This window comes from Lasioglossum baleicum, chromosome 6 (assembly GCF_051020765.1).
Source record: "Lasioglossum baleicum chromosome 6, iyLasBale1, whole genome shotgun sequence".
NCBI lineage: Eukaryota > Metazoa > Arthropoda > Insecta > Hymenoptera > Halictidae > Lasioglossum > Lasioglossum baleicum.
This window is the reverse complement of record NC_134934.1, coordinates 14,755,079-14,772,628: the sequence shown is the minus strand read 5'-3', so window position 1 is coordinate 14,772,628 and position 17,550 is coordinate 14,755,079. Positions and strand designations below refer to the sequence as shown.

At 44.2% G+C, this 17,550-nt stretch overlaps 1 protein-coding gene across 8 annotated transcripts in view; it reads right to left on the bottom strand.

Moving 5' to 3' along the window:
• Positions 1-17,550, bottom strand: part of Lilli (AF4/FMR2 family member lilliputian) — a 292,861-nt gene that overhangs the window by 75,290 nt on the left and 200,021 nt on the right. For all 8 annotated transcript variants that reach the window (XM_076426703.1, XM_076426705.1, XM_076426706.1 and 5 more), the window contains 2 exons: positions 14,512-15,033; positions 9,567-9,626 (listed from right to left, as the gene is read on the bottom strand). In XM_076426703.1, the coding sequence (XP_076282818.1) occupies positions 9,567-9,626; positions 14,512-15,033 (582 nt within the window). The remainder of the gene's footprint in view (positions 1-9,566; positions 9,627-14,511; positions 15,034-17,550) is intronic.

The window sequence follows — 17,550 nt, the reverse complement described above, 5'->3', positions numbered from 1 at the left end:
ATATATTGTCCGCGAAAAAGAATAATGCGAGAGCGCCGGATCGTTCCACGATCATGCATAATGTAACGCGGCGCGTCGCGGATATAACGGTGAACGGGAATGGCAGCGTTATCCTCCGAGCGGAAACGTACGGCGGAACATTGTTACGAGTCAGCGTTTCGATATTTTTCCGCTCCACATTTTTCCGAAACGAAAATTCCGCTCTCGCTCGGTTTTTCCATCGGCGCGACGCGACGCGACGCTGCGGTGTTCGTTCGCGCGACCGGCGCGGCGGCGGCGTTCGCGATTTAAATTAATTAACGTCGTCGCCGACCACACTCTTTTATTTGTCTGGAGACTTTTGATGCACAGTGGCGTATTTGGCCAAAGTGCCGGAAAAACATTGATTTCTAAATTTCTACGTAGTATGTCATGAACTGTTTGCTGTCGGATTTTTCGATATCTTAAAAATTGTTAATTTTACAGAGGTGTAGAAAAACGTGTCAAACGTTTTCCATTGAATTGTAAGACTAGAACTGACAAACCGATAGAAATGAGTTTTTAGGAGCTTATAGTGAAAACATAGGAGTATCCACTCAAAATGTTATATATTTGCAAAAAGTGTTTTTTTCACCATTTATTTTATTAAATGCCGTGTTTTCATATTGGGCCACTTTTCTAAAAATTGGAAAAATGGGCATATAGCCCCAAGCGTCCCCTTTACGGACATTTTTTTTAAAAAGATGGACATTTTTGAAAATTGACGAAATTAAAATTATTTTAAACAAACGCTGCACCGCGATATATAATCTCGGACGGCCGAAGAACGCAGTGGACTGGATCGTAACATTTTACTATGACTCTTCAACCATAAGAGATACCAGAATGAAATTTCCACTAAAATTCATTAAAAAATTGTTCCTATCTACTTTATTTGCGAAAAATGTGTTTTTTAAACTTGCGACACTTATTCTTTTTAATTGCTTTAATTATGCTTAATACAGAAGTTTTTCACGCGTGTGTACAAAGCACTTTCGCACAGATTTCATTGCGTGTTATCATCTAAATTAGTATAGTTATTAATATTTGAGCACAATCAATCATTCTGTAAGTTTTTTCACGATTATAAAACTTTCCTGACGATTTTATTATACTATTGACTAATATCTCTTTCTGGTACGATTATTACATTCGATAAAATTAATCGTAAGAAAACTACTAATAAGAATTTAAAAATTTCTCAAAATATATATATTTCCTTATTAAAAAGTTCCGTGTGATCTACATACTTGGTATTCAAATAATAAATTAGCTGTTAATCATTACAAGAAGAATAGCTGGGTTTAATCGCAAATTTAAGATACGCGATACCGAGTGCAGTTCGAACCGTTTCGCATTTAGCGGATCTTACACAAATGTGTAATACTGCGAGGGAGTAGAGTGCGAATTAATTGGTAAATAAATGAAGTAATTAAGCCCTGGATTAAATGGTGCGCGCGTAGAAGGGGGGATCGTCGAATAAGCGCAGTAATTAAAGCTGAGCCAGTGTGTAAATAAGTTTGTCAGGCTAAATGAAATTTACTTGGTGTACACACACATATACACGCGTAGTATACACCTACAAGTGCATAGCAATCCCATCGAATTCTCGAAGGAGTTTGGATTGATAGGACGCCGACTGTTGGAAAAGTTTCTTCGAGGGTAGATCTTGCGAGTTTGTTCGAGCAAGCTTGTTTTATTGGCAATTGGTAACAACGGTTCGGGTCAGTCAATATGCTCATATGTATCAGTGGAAAGAGGAGGAGGAGCACGGGACATGAATATTAAACACGGAAAAGGAAAGGTCTGGTAATATGCTATTCGAATCGCGTGGAGAACAAGGGGAGAAACACGCGTTTGTATTCTAGCACACAGTTGAAGAGCCGGTCTTCTGAAAAACTCGAACGAATATTAATCAATTAGCCACGGTGTATTATCGAATCCCAATCGATTCTTATTTGCCTTGAGGCGTTTATCTGACGAGCCGTTTCCATCCGGGAAACGTTAAAGTTGATATTAAATCATCGGGACGTGGTAATTCGGAGCTAGTCGATAATAACAGGCGTGAATTATCCATGAAGAATTTATCCGCGGCTTCTCAAATATACTGATGGGAATTTAATCGAGTCGGAACTGCGTGCGCGCGGCTCTAGTCGCCATTGTGTTTTCCAAGCGTTTATTCGTACGCGATTGTGGCGCGTTTAATTAGGAACCAAAGCGGCGCTTGAAATCGTATTTCATCCAAGTCGTAAACATATGAGATAGCGCGGTTCATGTTCAAATATTAAAAATGTAGAACGTCAAATATGGATATGACGAAGTGAAACGTATTCGGTCCGTCACGGTAATATCTTTTTTTTCATATTGAGCAGCAAATGACTTGCAGCATGGACTTTTATAATATTGCGAAACAAACCGTAGATCAAGCGACTAACATGAAAAACATTAGTTCAACTTTTCCAGGATCAGCAGCACCAATTGATTCAAGAAAATTTAGAAGAGTCGATAAAAATTTAAATCTCGCGCAACTCGTAGTCAAAGAACAAACGTTGTTGCGAATATAATATTCACAGTATGTAATATCTCTTTTAATATTGAGCAGCAAATAACATGCAGAGCAAGGACATTTTTTATCAAGCGACTAACATGAAAAGCATTATTTCAGCTTTTCCAGGATCAGCCGCCAAAGGAAAACAAAAATCGATCGATTCGGTTCGATTGATCGAGAACAGCCGCCCCAATTCAGTCAAGAAGATGTCGAACAATCGAGAAAAATATCAATCTCGCGCATCTTGTAGTCAAAGAACAAACGTTGTCGCGAATATAATATTCTCGGCACCATAAACGCCCGCGGAGATTCGGCTTTTCCGGAACAGCAGAATAAGGGTGGATGGTATAGATGGGTGGAATAAGGGTGGATGCACCACCGCAATGGTATTTGTATGTATATCGCGACGCAACGCGAGCGTAACAATGTTCCGCGGAACATCTCTTCGAGAGGACTCGTGAGATTGCACTTGCGCGTTGCACTTGCTCTTTCCCTTCGTCGGCCGGCACTCGAGAGACCGATGCAACGAGTGTCGCTACACTCCACACCCTCTGCACATCCCCTTCCATCCCCCCTTGCACATGCCGCCGGCCGGCGAACGTTAACATTTCCATCGACCGGCCGTGAAAACGACGAAACTTCCTCGAAACCGTTGAAAACCGGGAACCGGAACCAGTCTCGGATTCGAGTTCACTTAATCGACTGCCAGTTGACCTTATCAACTCGGTCTTAATTGTCGGACCTGCCTAACATTGTGCTGCAGAAGTGTTTCGATTAGGATCTTCAAGGAAAACTGGTTTTTACAACGCTGCCTTGTGGAAAGTAGATTGTAACCTCGAATCACCTGTCACAGATTTTTAATTTCAAAGAACAAAGTATTCGTACACCTTTTAAAAACGAATAACTTAAACGAATTATAAGAAAGTAAAATCAAATAAAATCGCATTTTCTGGAATATATTGTAGATAAAAATTAAAATTAACATTTCTTGAACATTTTCAAAAGCCATAAATGCATAAAGAAGCACAGTCTAATTACAACTTGCTTAGATTTACACAATACATGTTTTATAAATTCTCATTCCAGGCACGGATGAAAAATTTAAAAATCGCGATTTTTGCTTTTTCCTTCGCAATTGCGAGTAAGAACAATTAAGCTAGTAAACTAACGGCTTCCTCTATCGTCTCAGAAAAACTCAAGTTGTTGGGTTCAATTTTGAAAAAGTTCAAAAATCAGTCTAAAGTCAATTTAAAAGAAAACGAAAAGTTTAGATAGCTATTCTAAAGACAACGAACATCGTTTCCGAAAAAAAATAGCAAGCTAGCATTAATAAATTCGCTAAAATAATTGACGAGCAACGCTGCAAAGAGAAACAATAGCCACGCCGAAGCTCGGGAAAAATGGTAATAGCACGATCGAACGGCGTGCAATCGAGAGAAGTGAAAGATACGAGATCGCGAGTCCGCAAAAAGTCCGTCGCCGATCGAAGAGAGCCGCGGCCCGGTGCCGCGCCGTTGGTGCAGGAAAACTGGATTATCCGCGATTTATAGGGGCTACACGGGAATCGAATTTAAGCGGGGGAGGAGGAGAGAGCAAAAAAAAAGATACGGGGGGTGGAACGCGAAATCCTGCGGCAACGACGATCGTCCGGGAGGAAGGTTACGCGAGTCCGAATACTATCCCCGAGCGGACAGTCGAGCCGTAATGGAAGCCTGAAAATCTCTCGATTAATCGGCGAACGGGGTTTGCAACCTAGGGGTGCGACGGGGTCAGAAATGGGGTGGCTGGATTGCGAGCAGTGCTGGAGAAAATTTATAGAAAAATATTTTAAATGCCGGTCCGAGTGATCGGTATACCGTAAATCAGAAAGATGTAACACCGACACGAAAACCAAACGTGGGCCCGTAATTATGAAAGTGTACGAGAAAATGTAAAAGAAATGAGTTTATCAGTTGTTTCACATCATATTATTTTAAACTAAATTAGTTCAATGTAATTTCTACGATATCGTGAAAAATGAACCTCAGACAGTGCTTGTTATTTCAACATTATATGTATTATGTTTTTATTTTAATTTAATTTTTATTGTATGATTTTAGTGAAATTTTAGTATGACATAGAGCTCAAAAAAATATTTAACAGGTAGTTCTTTTTATAGCCGCCGACATTCCTGTTAAGTGGGTGAAAATAGCCCTCAAAGTTGGGGTGAAAAATCCATTTTATTGAATATCTCCGAAAGTATTAAAGTGCGTCTTTGAATGACGAATCTTTTATAGTAAACTATAATGTTAAAAATTAACGTTCGGCGTGTTACGGTTGAGTAACCTCCCTTGTTAGACCACTTTCATAGTTATGGGCACACATAAGGTGTGCTCTTGGACACCACGTCGTCGATAGTGATTTAACGTTTTCGTAAAGCCCGATTCATACTCTGAATGCAGGACGATACTGTGATAAAACAATGAAAGCCAAAAAGAGAAGATACAGGCGTAGCAATCGAATGAATGGAATCATTGAATGGAACTCTTGACTCTACCACTTCGTCGTTGGTTGGGGCTTTGGTTAGAGTGACTTCCATCGATTGGGGGCACCTGAATCCCGATTCGGGACGGCATGGCAGTGCGTGTCCCGATCGAAAAAAAAAGACAACGATATGCAGGAGCCGGACTATCTGGGCTGCTCTTGTTGGGCTCGCGCCGGGCTGGTGGTCGTCGCCGAGCGCAATTAGCAGCCGCATTTACGATGCCTACTGGCGCAACTCTCGTATTTTCCCACGGGCAGAGCCGTGAGAATAATTCATGGGCCTCGACGGTGCTTCTATACCAAACGGCCGGCGCACGATGGGACGAGGATGCGGCTGACGGGGAGAAGGGACCTCGCCAAAGAGAGAGAGAGAGAAAGAAAGAGAGTAGAGTTGGAACTGTACACCGACTGCCTAGCTAACAGAGAAAGAGAGAAAGAGAAAGCAAGAGAGACCGGCCAGGCGGTAGTATCGTCATAAATTCGCGCTCCAAGTGGAAAAGCCTGGAGAACGGTAACCGTCGACTACCCTCGACGGAAACTGCGCGAACGGATGGTCCATTTCGCGGTGATTCCACAGCCAGGCCTGTCTGCTGCGACTGGTCACACTCCAACAACTGTTGGCCTTCTATACGGGACCACCGATCCTTGATAAGAACGATCTCTCTCGGTTAAACGAGTCACTACATCCTCTGCGAGCTTGTGTTAGGATATTACCGAGCAAGGAACCCGAACAGCAAACCTTCACGGTCCGATTCAGCCTGCGAGAAGATCCTGGAAGGTCTTTGCGATTGGAGTTAAGCTTCGATAGCCGGTTTGGCGACAGTGTTTGTTGCGGAGTACGTGACGCGATGTGCACCGAGTGTTCGCTCGGAGGACCATCCACACTGATGTGGGAAAAAATGGTGTGACTGATTCAAGGACCGAAGAGTTTATCAACAAACAGCTAGCTGTACAGTTTTTAAATGAAGAACCTGTTGGTATTCTGCTTGGAATCGAGTTGTTTGGAGGAGCTGTCCCTCATGCTCTTATCAGCACGAGGTGGATGGTAAATTTGTCAAGTCGGTGACCGTGAATCATTACCTTCTTCCTGGGAATCACTCGTACGGTTTATGATACGTCTAAAGTACCCGAAAAAACTAATTGCCTATCCTCGACAGTGTTGATGATGTAGAATGTTTAGAAAGACAGAGATGCCAGGACCAATCAAGTTTGAGAGCGCAGAGCAACGATCAGCAACCCGATGCCCAAACACAATGATTCACCAGGGGACACATAGGGTATATCCGCGGGTTAATTCGGGCGTTCCGCAGCGTAAAGTAAAAGGCTGATCGGGGTCCGCGGTACAAAGGACCGAATCCGAGCGGAAAGCCGATAATTAAGCAGCGCAAGCTGTCGACAAATTCCTCCTTCCGTGAAAGCGACACTCGAAAATGTCGGATCCGCCTACACACCTGGGCCATCGACACGGCATTAATCGCGGCGTCCCATCGGCCGATAACAGATCCACCTACTGTAAGGACATTAATTGCGGCCCCCCGGGTATCTCGATGCTGGAGCTCGAACGTGTGTCACAATATCGCCGCGCCATAATGATATCAATTCGCTGATAATCGCCGTTAAGCCGTGTCCATAAATTACCGTCCGCCGCGCCGCCTGGCAACACCTGACAGCTTTTAACCTATCCCTGAAACCAGTGCATTAGAGATCGATGCGAGTGCGACGTTCTGTTTAGGTTCGGTTGCACTCGGTTGCATCATAGTTGTTCATCGAGGAACAAGAACGGAGACTGTTTCCCGAGAGAGTACGTCCGCAGGTTTTTCGTCGCCGGAAGATGATCGGCTGCTGCTCAAAGACTCCCACGCCTCTCCACGCTGTTCCCAAGGCATCATTATTCTCTATTCACGAATAGAACTGGGTCAGGCAACAGTTTATCAAACCGACTGCGAAGTACCTGCGACACCAACGAGTCCGAGTCGTCAACGGAGACAAATTGTTTCGATGAAAAACCGCTCGGTGGGTAATGACCGCCGCTTGCTTGCGGAAGCGTTGATAAATATTAATGTGCGAGACGAACTTTCGGATCTGATTATACGGTGCGAGGAAATTAAGGTGAGCACGGAATGTCGCCGAAATGATTGAAGATCTGCTTTCGACGTTAAAAAATGTTGGATTGTGTGATTCAGGGAGTTCCACCAAAGAAGAGATACAATCTAAACATATAACCCATATTTAATGTGGATGCGAAGCATAATTTATAATTGATCGTATATTTAACATATGCTACGTGCATATAGCATTTACGGGACCGCACAACGAGACAGGGTCTCCATCGTTTCGTCAAGTTGCGTCTCGACTGACGGACTGCGTAAGACTAGGTGGCTGGAGCGGGTTCCGTGGGAAAGAAATAGCCTGTCGAACGGTTCAGACGGTGTCGAAACGTCCCCGTCTATTTATACGGGCATCCTTGAAGCGTGCCGGTTCGATTCGTGCTATTTCGAGCCGGCAAAATCCACGGACACGGCCGTGAAACTAATCGAAAGTTTGACCCGCGGATTTGGTCGAGAGTGCCCGGTAGCCGCGCGAAGTCGTTTGCCTCTGCGCGTTCGATCTGCTACCCTTGCAAACCGATACAGTTACCGAACCACCTCTCAAACTCGGTCAAACGTCTTCTCAGCGATCGACAATCGAACGCGGAAAGTTATCGCGAAGAGACGGAAAGGCTACTTCTAGGATCACGTCCTTTCGTATCCCAGGCTGGTCACGTGCCGCCGTGATTACCGGCAATCTTCGCCGGCGCGTAATCGCGTTTCCTTTTAAATCAACACCGCGCAGCCGAGCAATTCCACGCGATTTCGCAGGGACGATGATCCGAAGCGGAGCTCTTCCAAGAAGGGACTGCGAAATCGGTTGGAGCGTTCACCAGATCAGGCTCACCGAGTTGCGAGTTCTTTTTTTTTCATTTGTCTCCTCCTTTCCCAGCAATTTGAGTTTGGAAATTCGACGAGCACGCCTGCTATTGAATAGGAATCCTCTAACGAGTCTGTTCACGACCGACTCATTCTACTTCTTGAGAACGCCAGGCACGCGAAAAATGAAATGAAAGAATTTATTGTATATTTTCCATTTATTTACCCGTGTAGAATCATCCCCTCCATGTTTATACGATTTTAAGACACCCTGTAAATATATGCAATAAAATCGTTGGCGAATCTTTGTTTCTTTCTGGTCTGTAGTTCCTTTGAGACTTTTGTTCGTCCGAGTACCGTGGGATGCAATAAAAAAGAATTTTCACCTTGGAATTCAATGTCGGGGTCAATTTTGCGGTCCAGTTTTACAACAAATCTCCACCTATCTACATAGAGGTGCAGAATCACGCTACAGTGGTCGCGACATATAATTTTGAAGCTTCCTGTTGGATTATCAACAAGTTACAAAAATGAATCAACGATCTCAGAGTCGTATTCTTAAACAGAGATTACGAAGTATCGATGGAACGTTCTCAGAAGTATACTTTCTTACAAGTGCCGAACTGTGGGGGGGCTAACCTAAACAGTTTGGAGATACGAAGGGACTCTGGTTTCCTTTCTGGGGGTCCCAAAGATTCTTTCCTTCGTAAAAGTCGGTCGAAGCTAAGGGTGCGTTCCGTTTCACGCTTCAAGCGCATACACTGTATAGTGTATGCATAGAGACTCTTATACTACACTATACAGTGTATGCGCTTGAAGCGTGAAACGGAACGCACCCTAAGACATCTCATGGTAAAGAGCTTCCTTCCGCGCCGTGAAATAAAGGCTAACTTTTACTTTAAAAGTACCAGCGTTCATTCATTTACACCCATATCCAATACTTCCTATATGTATCGAGAGCTGGTAGCAGGGAGCCAGAGCAAGATATTGGCGCACAAAGAGCGATTGTGTCCGGCAACACGAAAATCGGCGCGTGTCCGTCGCCGTAAGTGAAACTGTTCAAGGCGTGGAATGGCGTGGGTGTGGGTGTAACACAGAGAACCGGTTTGAAAGAGGACGTTCCATTCGGTTTTTCCGGAACACGGGGGAAATGGAGAAGGAAGAAACGGTGTGTACGTCGTTGGATACGTTCCATTAACGTGGCGACAAAGTTTCCGTCGTTGTTGATGTAGGGCGTGAAATTGTCCTCTCTCTCTCTCTCTCTTAGCCTCGGCGACGAAAGCCGATACACACGGCTGCCCGAAACGAGTCGATTCGATTGAACGACAGTCGCGATATGACCGCGGGATGAAGAGAGAGAGAGAGAGAGAGATAGTGTTGTATCGCCAGAGAAAATTGACTTATCGACCGAAAGCCCGACTTCCAACGACAGCACGGTCAAGTTAAAGGCAAAGTTTCGACGTTTACTGGTCGAACGTATCGCTAGCGATTGCCTCCTGAAACACTGTTGGCTGCCCGATAACCCGGAGAATTGAAAACCGGTACTAATGGCGGCGAAAATGAACGCTTACCTTCATTATGATCTCCAGGTCCGCCGAGTTCTCGTTGGGCACCGGCCTCGAACTTGTCCCCTGAAATAATACAATTCGATTTCAGTTATACTGCATTCTAACACTCTCGGAAATGTTCAGGTTACTCGGACGTTCTTAACTATCGTCCGTCCCTCATGTCAATTGCACACAGTTTACCCGAAATAAGTTATTCTGTTCTGTTATTGCTAGGTAAATGTTTCCGAAACTTTAGAAGAACATCGAACAATAACTGTTTAGCTTGTTATTTCATCGATACTTTACCACTATGTCAATTTGACCTAATCATCAAGTATTTTACTGTGTCAAGTTAACCCTTCCGACCTAGAATATTTCCATTTTAAATGAATTTTTTAAAATTTGGTAGATACGAAATTGATGTACATACAATACTTAAATGTTTAATTATTGATTAGACAACGACATATCTAACAATGTAAATAATGTTTTACATAATGCTTCAGTCAATTTTCGAATGTTTTCAAACAAGTGGTTCATCGTTGGAAGAATTAGCCAGCAGACAATCATCCGGTGATAAATCCCGAGTGGCATAAAGCCCATGGAATCTCCATAAAAACAGCGCCGCAGGTTCACCCTCCGATAAGGGATGAAACGCGTATTACCTTCGCGCGGTTTCTTCCGATCCTCCGTTATTCTCATCCTTTTTTTACGGGGAGGTTTGTGGTGAGAATTAATCGACGGTAATCGTGTCGGACTCGGCAACGTTCTCATTTACGCGGTTGTTAATTAAAAAACGATCCGGCAGTCCGCGGACAAATCCGACGAGGCAGCCCGTGGAAAACTGTCGCGATTTATCACGGGAGCCGCTCCTGGGCGATCATTAATCAACACACCCGCCTCCGTAGCTGCCTGAGGGGTGGCGGGGGCGTTGAAAAGAGCCACGAGGCTGCCGGGAACGACGAGATATTACGAGTTACTGTCGAGTAGTCGTTCCTGAGAGGCAACCGCGGAGACAATAGGGGGAAAATGCGTGGACCGCGTGACGCCAGACTAAAACCGACTTGGGATGGTGTGGCGGGGGGTACGCGAGGATTTGCAGTGGTATGGGGGTGTGCTTTAGCCCCGGGACACCGCGACGGGGAGACTAAGGAAAGTCGGGATAATCGCGGGAAACGCGGGGGAAATGGGAAAAATTGCGGAAGCGGAAAAGCTAGTTGATAAGTCGGGTGAAAGGGACCGAGGAACGGAATCGTTAGAGTGCAGTAAGCTCGAATTGAATGGGGTTTACGGGCGAGTGCGTACGCCGTTCGAGGGTGCAGTGCGTGGGCGGCGAGTGCATTGTCTTTCGCTTGCTTTGAGCCTCGCGGAAGACACCCGCGAATTTTCCTGTCCGTTGGAATGTTGCGGAAAGCTGATTTTATCGGAATGATAGATTCACACGAAGGAATTACTTTACACGAGGGTCAAAACATTTGAAAACTGTGTCAAATTGATCTAATCCAAATTGGATTTGTCGAGTTCCCATTTAAACCAAGATGAACATTTTTCCGGGTTGAATTTGAGTGATGAAATTTTGAAAAATTCCCGCAGAAATCCGTTCTGAAAGCGTCATTTGTACATACATTCTATAAACGTCTTTCCACAGTACGTTTTTCAAGTTCAACGCTATCAAGGCAGATTCCCATGAATTCTTGATCCAACGTTGAATAGAAAATGTCCCGGATGGCACGATGGCAGAGATAAGATAATGAAACTGGAACGCGAAGAGTTCACAGGGTCTCCGCAGGAAATTAAGAAAGATAATAAGCGCAATAGTAGACGGTGCAAAAGATCGTTTCAATTCTCTTGCGTTGCTACAGTTTGCACAGGCCCATGTCGCAAAGTGTTTACACACTTTCAACCGGCACTGAACTTTTCATCAGCTGTATTCAGCACAACACACAAGCTTCCCCGTACAATAGGACATAATTCTGTACGCTTCGTAATGGAAAATTATCTGCTGGTGATAATTCAAAATGGAAGGTTTGAATTTCCGCGCGATGAAATGGTAAACAGAACATTCCGTAATTTGTCATCGACACTTTGCGGAATCGGACATCGAATTTACAGTAGACTGCAAAAATAATAACAGCCTCTCTAGGCAAGCCTCGATTAAAAAATGGACTATATGACTATATTTATCATTAGACTGCGGAAGTTTATGCAATTTTCAATTTTCGCAGACTTTGAAGAAAGTAGAATCATGTGAAATGTCATTTTCAGCGGTAGTAGTCGTTGTAGATCTGAAATAAATAAAAATCGTACTAAATTCGGTGTATAAATGCATAAAGAGCCGCAGTCTATTTATAATAATATCATGTTGAGATTGCCTTCAATATAAATTTTTAAAAAATCACTTTGTTTCACGTTTCTGTCATGAACAGATCGAAATTTGAATTATGTCCAGAAAACAGGTATATATTTCGCGACACTACGGCATGGAGGAACCAAGAGGATGTCGACATTTCTCGGGGGCAAGCCTAATTGCATAAGTACATCGGCGGGAGAGTAGCTGTCTCTCTCTCTCTCTCTCTCTCTCTCTCTCTCTCTCTCTCTCTCTGTGCTTGTGAGTTCCTCTCTCTTTCTCTCTCTCTCGGAGAGAGCGCGCGCAATAGTCAAGAGAGGATACCGAATCGGGGAGAAGGCTCGATCGATAGTCAATCTCAATGAAATTTGCACCTCGAGGAGTCACGCGTAATAGGGCTCAACCAAACTCGAGCCCTCGGCCCCCGGCCACCTCCTTCTTCCTACACCGTGTACTCCTCCAGTCGGGATTTCCATTGAAAAGCAATTCGTTTCCTGTCAACGAACCTGTCCCCGCGACGCTTTCATCGAACGCCGACCCCGGAAGACGCTTCCTCCGCGGTCTGAAGCGCAAGAGGCGGTAATAACCTCTTTATTGTCACTCCGACGCCGATTAATACTGGCCACCGCTCGATCCCGCCCTCGGAAATCGATCCCTCGATCTGGGTAACTTGGTAACACCCCCTAACGCCCCTCGCATTGTCCAATTTTTCCCTCAGGATTCACCAATGAATTTTTATCTCCGTTTGTGTAGTGCTCTACTCTTCAATTTTACTGTTGTTCTTTTTGTACATTTGATGTTGCTCGATTACGAAGGCAATTAACAAGAGAATTGCTGGACGGGTCGAAATTACTTGTATCTGACTTTTTCACTGATGTTTGGACGCTTTTTTAGGAAGCTGGAGCAGTTAGTTTGCTACAGGACGTGAAAAGAAATTTTTTCAGAAATCGCAAGTTGTCGGAATTGATTAGAATCGATAAGAATTGATATTGGACCATTCGATTTGAACTTTGTTGAGAAGCTGGAGCAACTAGTTTACTACAGAAAGTGAACAAAATTTTTCATGAAAATTTCAAGTTTTCGGAATTGCTGAGGAAATTCTAAAAGTTGTATTTTGCAACTTTTTTATGTGGGCCTGTGTTGAAAATTTAATACAGTAATGCCACCATAAACGCATAAGCCTCGGGGGGATCTGTATGCGTTTATCTGAGACGGGTAACTATTTTTTTGAGCTTCAAAGGTCGAGCCGAACGTAGAGAAGGACAGCTCGTGTAAAGATCAGATTACTAAAGTGGAGGGGATATTTTTTCTGTATTTATCTGCTACAGCTTTTATGCGTTTATAGAGGATTTACTGTAGATACGTTCTGTGAATCTGTATTTTATTACTTTACTAACTTCTCAATTAAGTTCAAATCGAATGGTTCAATATTAAAAATATTGTTTCGAATATTAGTGGGAGTCACTGTACATTATATCGTGACGTTATTGTGCCTTGAATTGATGGGATTTTTCTACGGTGGCGGTTTGCCGTGTTAATCAAATTCAATGAGCGTCGATCTGAACAGGCTCCGCTGACACCTGCCTCTCTAATTTCATCGTAGCCGTGTCCCGTTTAACGACAGCAACCCGAGAGACCGAGTAAATAAAGGGCGGTTAAACAAAGCAGCTCGCGGTAAGGTGGACACGCGCGTGGAGTTGGCATCGCGCCTGCGAGTCAAGAGATAGACGACGTACCAACGTTGCTCGCAGAAAATACACGCGGAACAGGCGACATTTTACTCGTCGTGTAAACAGAAACGAATGACTGGAAGAATGAACGAAGTGGTGTTAGTGATAGCGGCCGGGCGTCAGCAAAAATCTGGTCAATATTCGTATTCCTGTCATACACTGACAGTTACAAAACGGAACAAAAAGACTTTGTTATAAAACAACAATTTTAGATACTGTAGAACCTGATTCTTGTAGCATTTACTGAAGCTGTGGATCCAGATTTACAATTAAACAGCGGATTTTATGCATTTATGACAAAAATGAATAGGTGTAATTTCAAACAGTAAAAAGATTAGACGAATTTCAAACTGCGGTTATATTATTTTCGTCCTATGAAACATATTCAGAAAGAAAATCAATGTCCTTTTCACTCCAATTTGTTGCAAATCAGGTAGAAAAGATTGGCTGTCTAATCATAATGATTAGAAAAAGAATTCAAGAACATCTATGTGTTGTTTTTAACTTACTAAAGCCAGAAAGAAATTTGTATATGGCACTTGGGGCTGACAATTTTTATTTTTCATAAAGATCCGCAGTCTAACAATGATATTTATCTATTAATCTATGTATCAAGTAGACCCTACATCCCGCCGTTTAAGTATCATCCAGTTAGAATGTGTACTTTGACCACTATGATATCGCCGATACATCGGCGAGCCTCCAAAGGGTTGATTTAAGTTATTTTACGGTGTGGAGGGGCCACAGCAGCCTAATCAGTATAGCATAGTCGACACACGGAATACACACACACACACACAAACACACGTATATACGTGGGGGGACGGTGGTAGGGGGGTTGCAGGAGACGTCGATGGCGGGTGGCCACGAAACAATGGAAATCGATACTCACGTTATCGAGAGGTAACCTGGACAGTCTGCTGGCGGCGGAGTGAAGCCTGCTGCCGCCGGAATTCCCGATACTCGAATTGCCGCCGAGCGTGCCGTTCCCGGGCGAGTTCGGGGGCGGTCCTTTGGCTGGTAATAAACCGTGGCTGCGATGATCGTTGCTGTTGCCCCCGTGCTTCACCGGTTGGCCAGGGTAGCCACCCCTGCCCCCATAAGGCGGCTTTCCATCCGCTGGTTTCACGAAACCGCCCCGCTGATGGCTCGACGAAGAGGACGAAGATCCTCCTGTTCTCGGTCCACCGGGTTTCTTGAATTCTTGACCGGATGGAGAACTCCGGGTATTCGAGCCCACCGAACTCGAACTCGTTCGCAGCGACGAGGTCGCCGACGGCGGTGCCGGACTCGCTGGAACACCCTCGATACCGATCAAACGCTTAGGATCGTCCAGCAGATGCTTCACCAGGGAATAGTTGCCCAGCTTCGACTGGATCTGCTGCGTCGTGCTGTCCTGCGCGTCTGTGTTCACCTAAAACAAAGAAATTTACGGTGAGCTATTCGGCTTGGTTTCGCTTAGCTTACAAAGTTGTTGGGTGTTTGTTGTGTGAGAGTGTCTGATGTTTCAGAAATTCGAGATTGAGATATACTGGCTGAAAGTCGGTGTCCCAGAAAGTCTCCTAAAACATAGTATAGCTAGAAAAGAACGTATAGCTAGAAAGGAAACGAAAAGAGAGAGAGAGAGAGAGATAGTAAGTCAGCAGAACAGAAGAAGGAGACTCGATTGAGTGCGGTCCGCGTCGAAGGAAAGTCCCTGACCTGGTCACCTAAGCGTTCTCTATTCTCTCTCTACTCCGGTAAGTTTCTCTCGGAGCTTCTCGAGGCGTCGCGTTTATGTCATCTTGGGGCTTGGCTCCCTCTCTAACGCGTAATTAGCCAGACACACAACCCTCCCACGAGTTCTCCGGGACCCTTTGAGAAGACGGTTGGCAGTCGAGAGAAAAACATAGTCGAGTACCAAGAAAGAATAAGAGAGAGAGAGAGAGAGCACTCCCCTAAGATTGAATCCCCGGGAACATCGATTCCTTCGAATCCTCGCTCGTACAAAATAAAATTCTCACCGACTAACTCCTGGAATTCGATTCTACCAGCCACATGCAATTATCTTTCAACCGAATGTCGACATTTTATAGAATGGAGCTGTAAAATCAATCTCGAGCGAAGTCTTGAACAAAAATTGATTATACAATTCGATTAACCAGAGTCGTCATTGTTCCGCGACGCGAAACATCTGATCGCCGAATCTTTTTTTAAATCAATAAAAATAACATGAAGCACCTAGTAGTACTTTATTTTGAAAAATAAATTTGATGTTTTCCCTTCGTATAGAAATCAAAAGTATTACAATCATTTTTGTTTAAGATATAGAAAACATTAGTTACAGAACCTTATTCCAGTTCGACCATATAACCAAGTCCACATCGTGTGATGTGGTTAAAATTGAAATAATTTTCAGAATAAATCTTAACCAGACATCATTAAAAAACGGAGAAGAATTAAAGTTGAACTGAAATAAAAATTGTCCTGTCTAACAGGGACGGTAGCTTAGCGTCCTCGCAGAATATCGATCGTGTCTCCGATTCGCAGCACAGGAGAAAAAAAGTGACGAGGGCCGAGTGGTTGAAGCGAAGCCCGGTTGTGGTTCGAACTAATGATTTTCTCCGAAAATGCAGGATGCATCTCGATGCATCTGGATGCATCTCGGCGCTCGTTAAAGAACGGGCCGGTTGGTCGGTGGCAGTGGGCGCAGCAGGCGGAAAAAGGGTTGTTCTCGAGACCCGCGTGATTTATAGCGCGCTCATTAATCACGTTACGTTCCCTGGGCGTTCCCCCGCCTCCTTATTAAACCACGATTTGATCTCATTGTCCTTGAAGACAAAGGCGGCGCGAGGAGGATCATAAACGCGCGCGGGCGCGCATACGAATAGAGCAAAGCGGAGCAGAGCCGAGCCGTCTGTCTTGTCCGACTGTCTGTTAATGTAGGCTTGTTGCAACAACGTCGCTATAATGGTAGGAGAGAATCTCTCCTCGCAACAGCCTCGTAAACTTTGCCAGCTACTGTTTCACCGCATTAATTGTTATTGCCGCTCGCGCGCCCGCAAGTAAGCAAGAGTGCAAGGCTACCAACTTGCTTTCGCACGGTACTCCCCTGTGAATTATGGCTGATAAACCGGGCAACTTGGCTAAGCTCTAGGGTAAAGGTACCAGTTACCGGATATTTAGCGACGACTTGGGAGTTTTTTTATTAATTTGAAGGGATTTTCTGTAATTTATTTTTCATTATTTGCGATAAACGATGGATCACCAACCTTTCTTTTACATCGTCAAATTTTTCTGGACGATTTCGTGAAAAAGTAAAAGAAATATTAACGAAGTTTTGGTCCTATTTAACGGACACAAGAAATTTGTGAGAACAAATTAATTAATTAATTCTTGTTCTTATGCCGTAGCACGATAAAATCATTATTTTATTGTCCTCTGGTGTATCACAGTTTCTTAGTATTTTCTAAAACGCTGACTGTAAACCGAGCAATACGCACATTTATATATGATACTTTGTCTAATCGCTAAAGTGAAGCTATAAACAACTATAGTTAAGAAAGTCTAACTATAGAATTATCGTAAGACGTTTACATTTTCTGAATTTTCAGCTCAAGAAGCATTTCGCATAATCGGCCTCCGAGGATCCCGAGGGTTTTCATCGGCTGCACCGTTCCCGTCGCAGGCGCATCATGCGATGACGTGTGTACGTCCGCGAATCACCGTAAAACGATCGCGGAAAGCGTCGTAAACCCGCGGAATATACGCGTGTGCTCGTATAAAGTTGCGAGTCGCGTCGTTAACATCGAACGACGTGACGCAAATTCCACTCGGATCACGGCCGAGACCGCTTCAACCCGCTCGAATCCTCTCCAACCCGCTCGGGACTCGCGCGAGCTGTCCGAAGCCGATCGAACGTCGGCTTTACAACTCGGGAACCTTGTTTCCG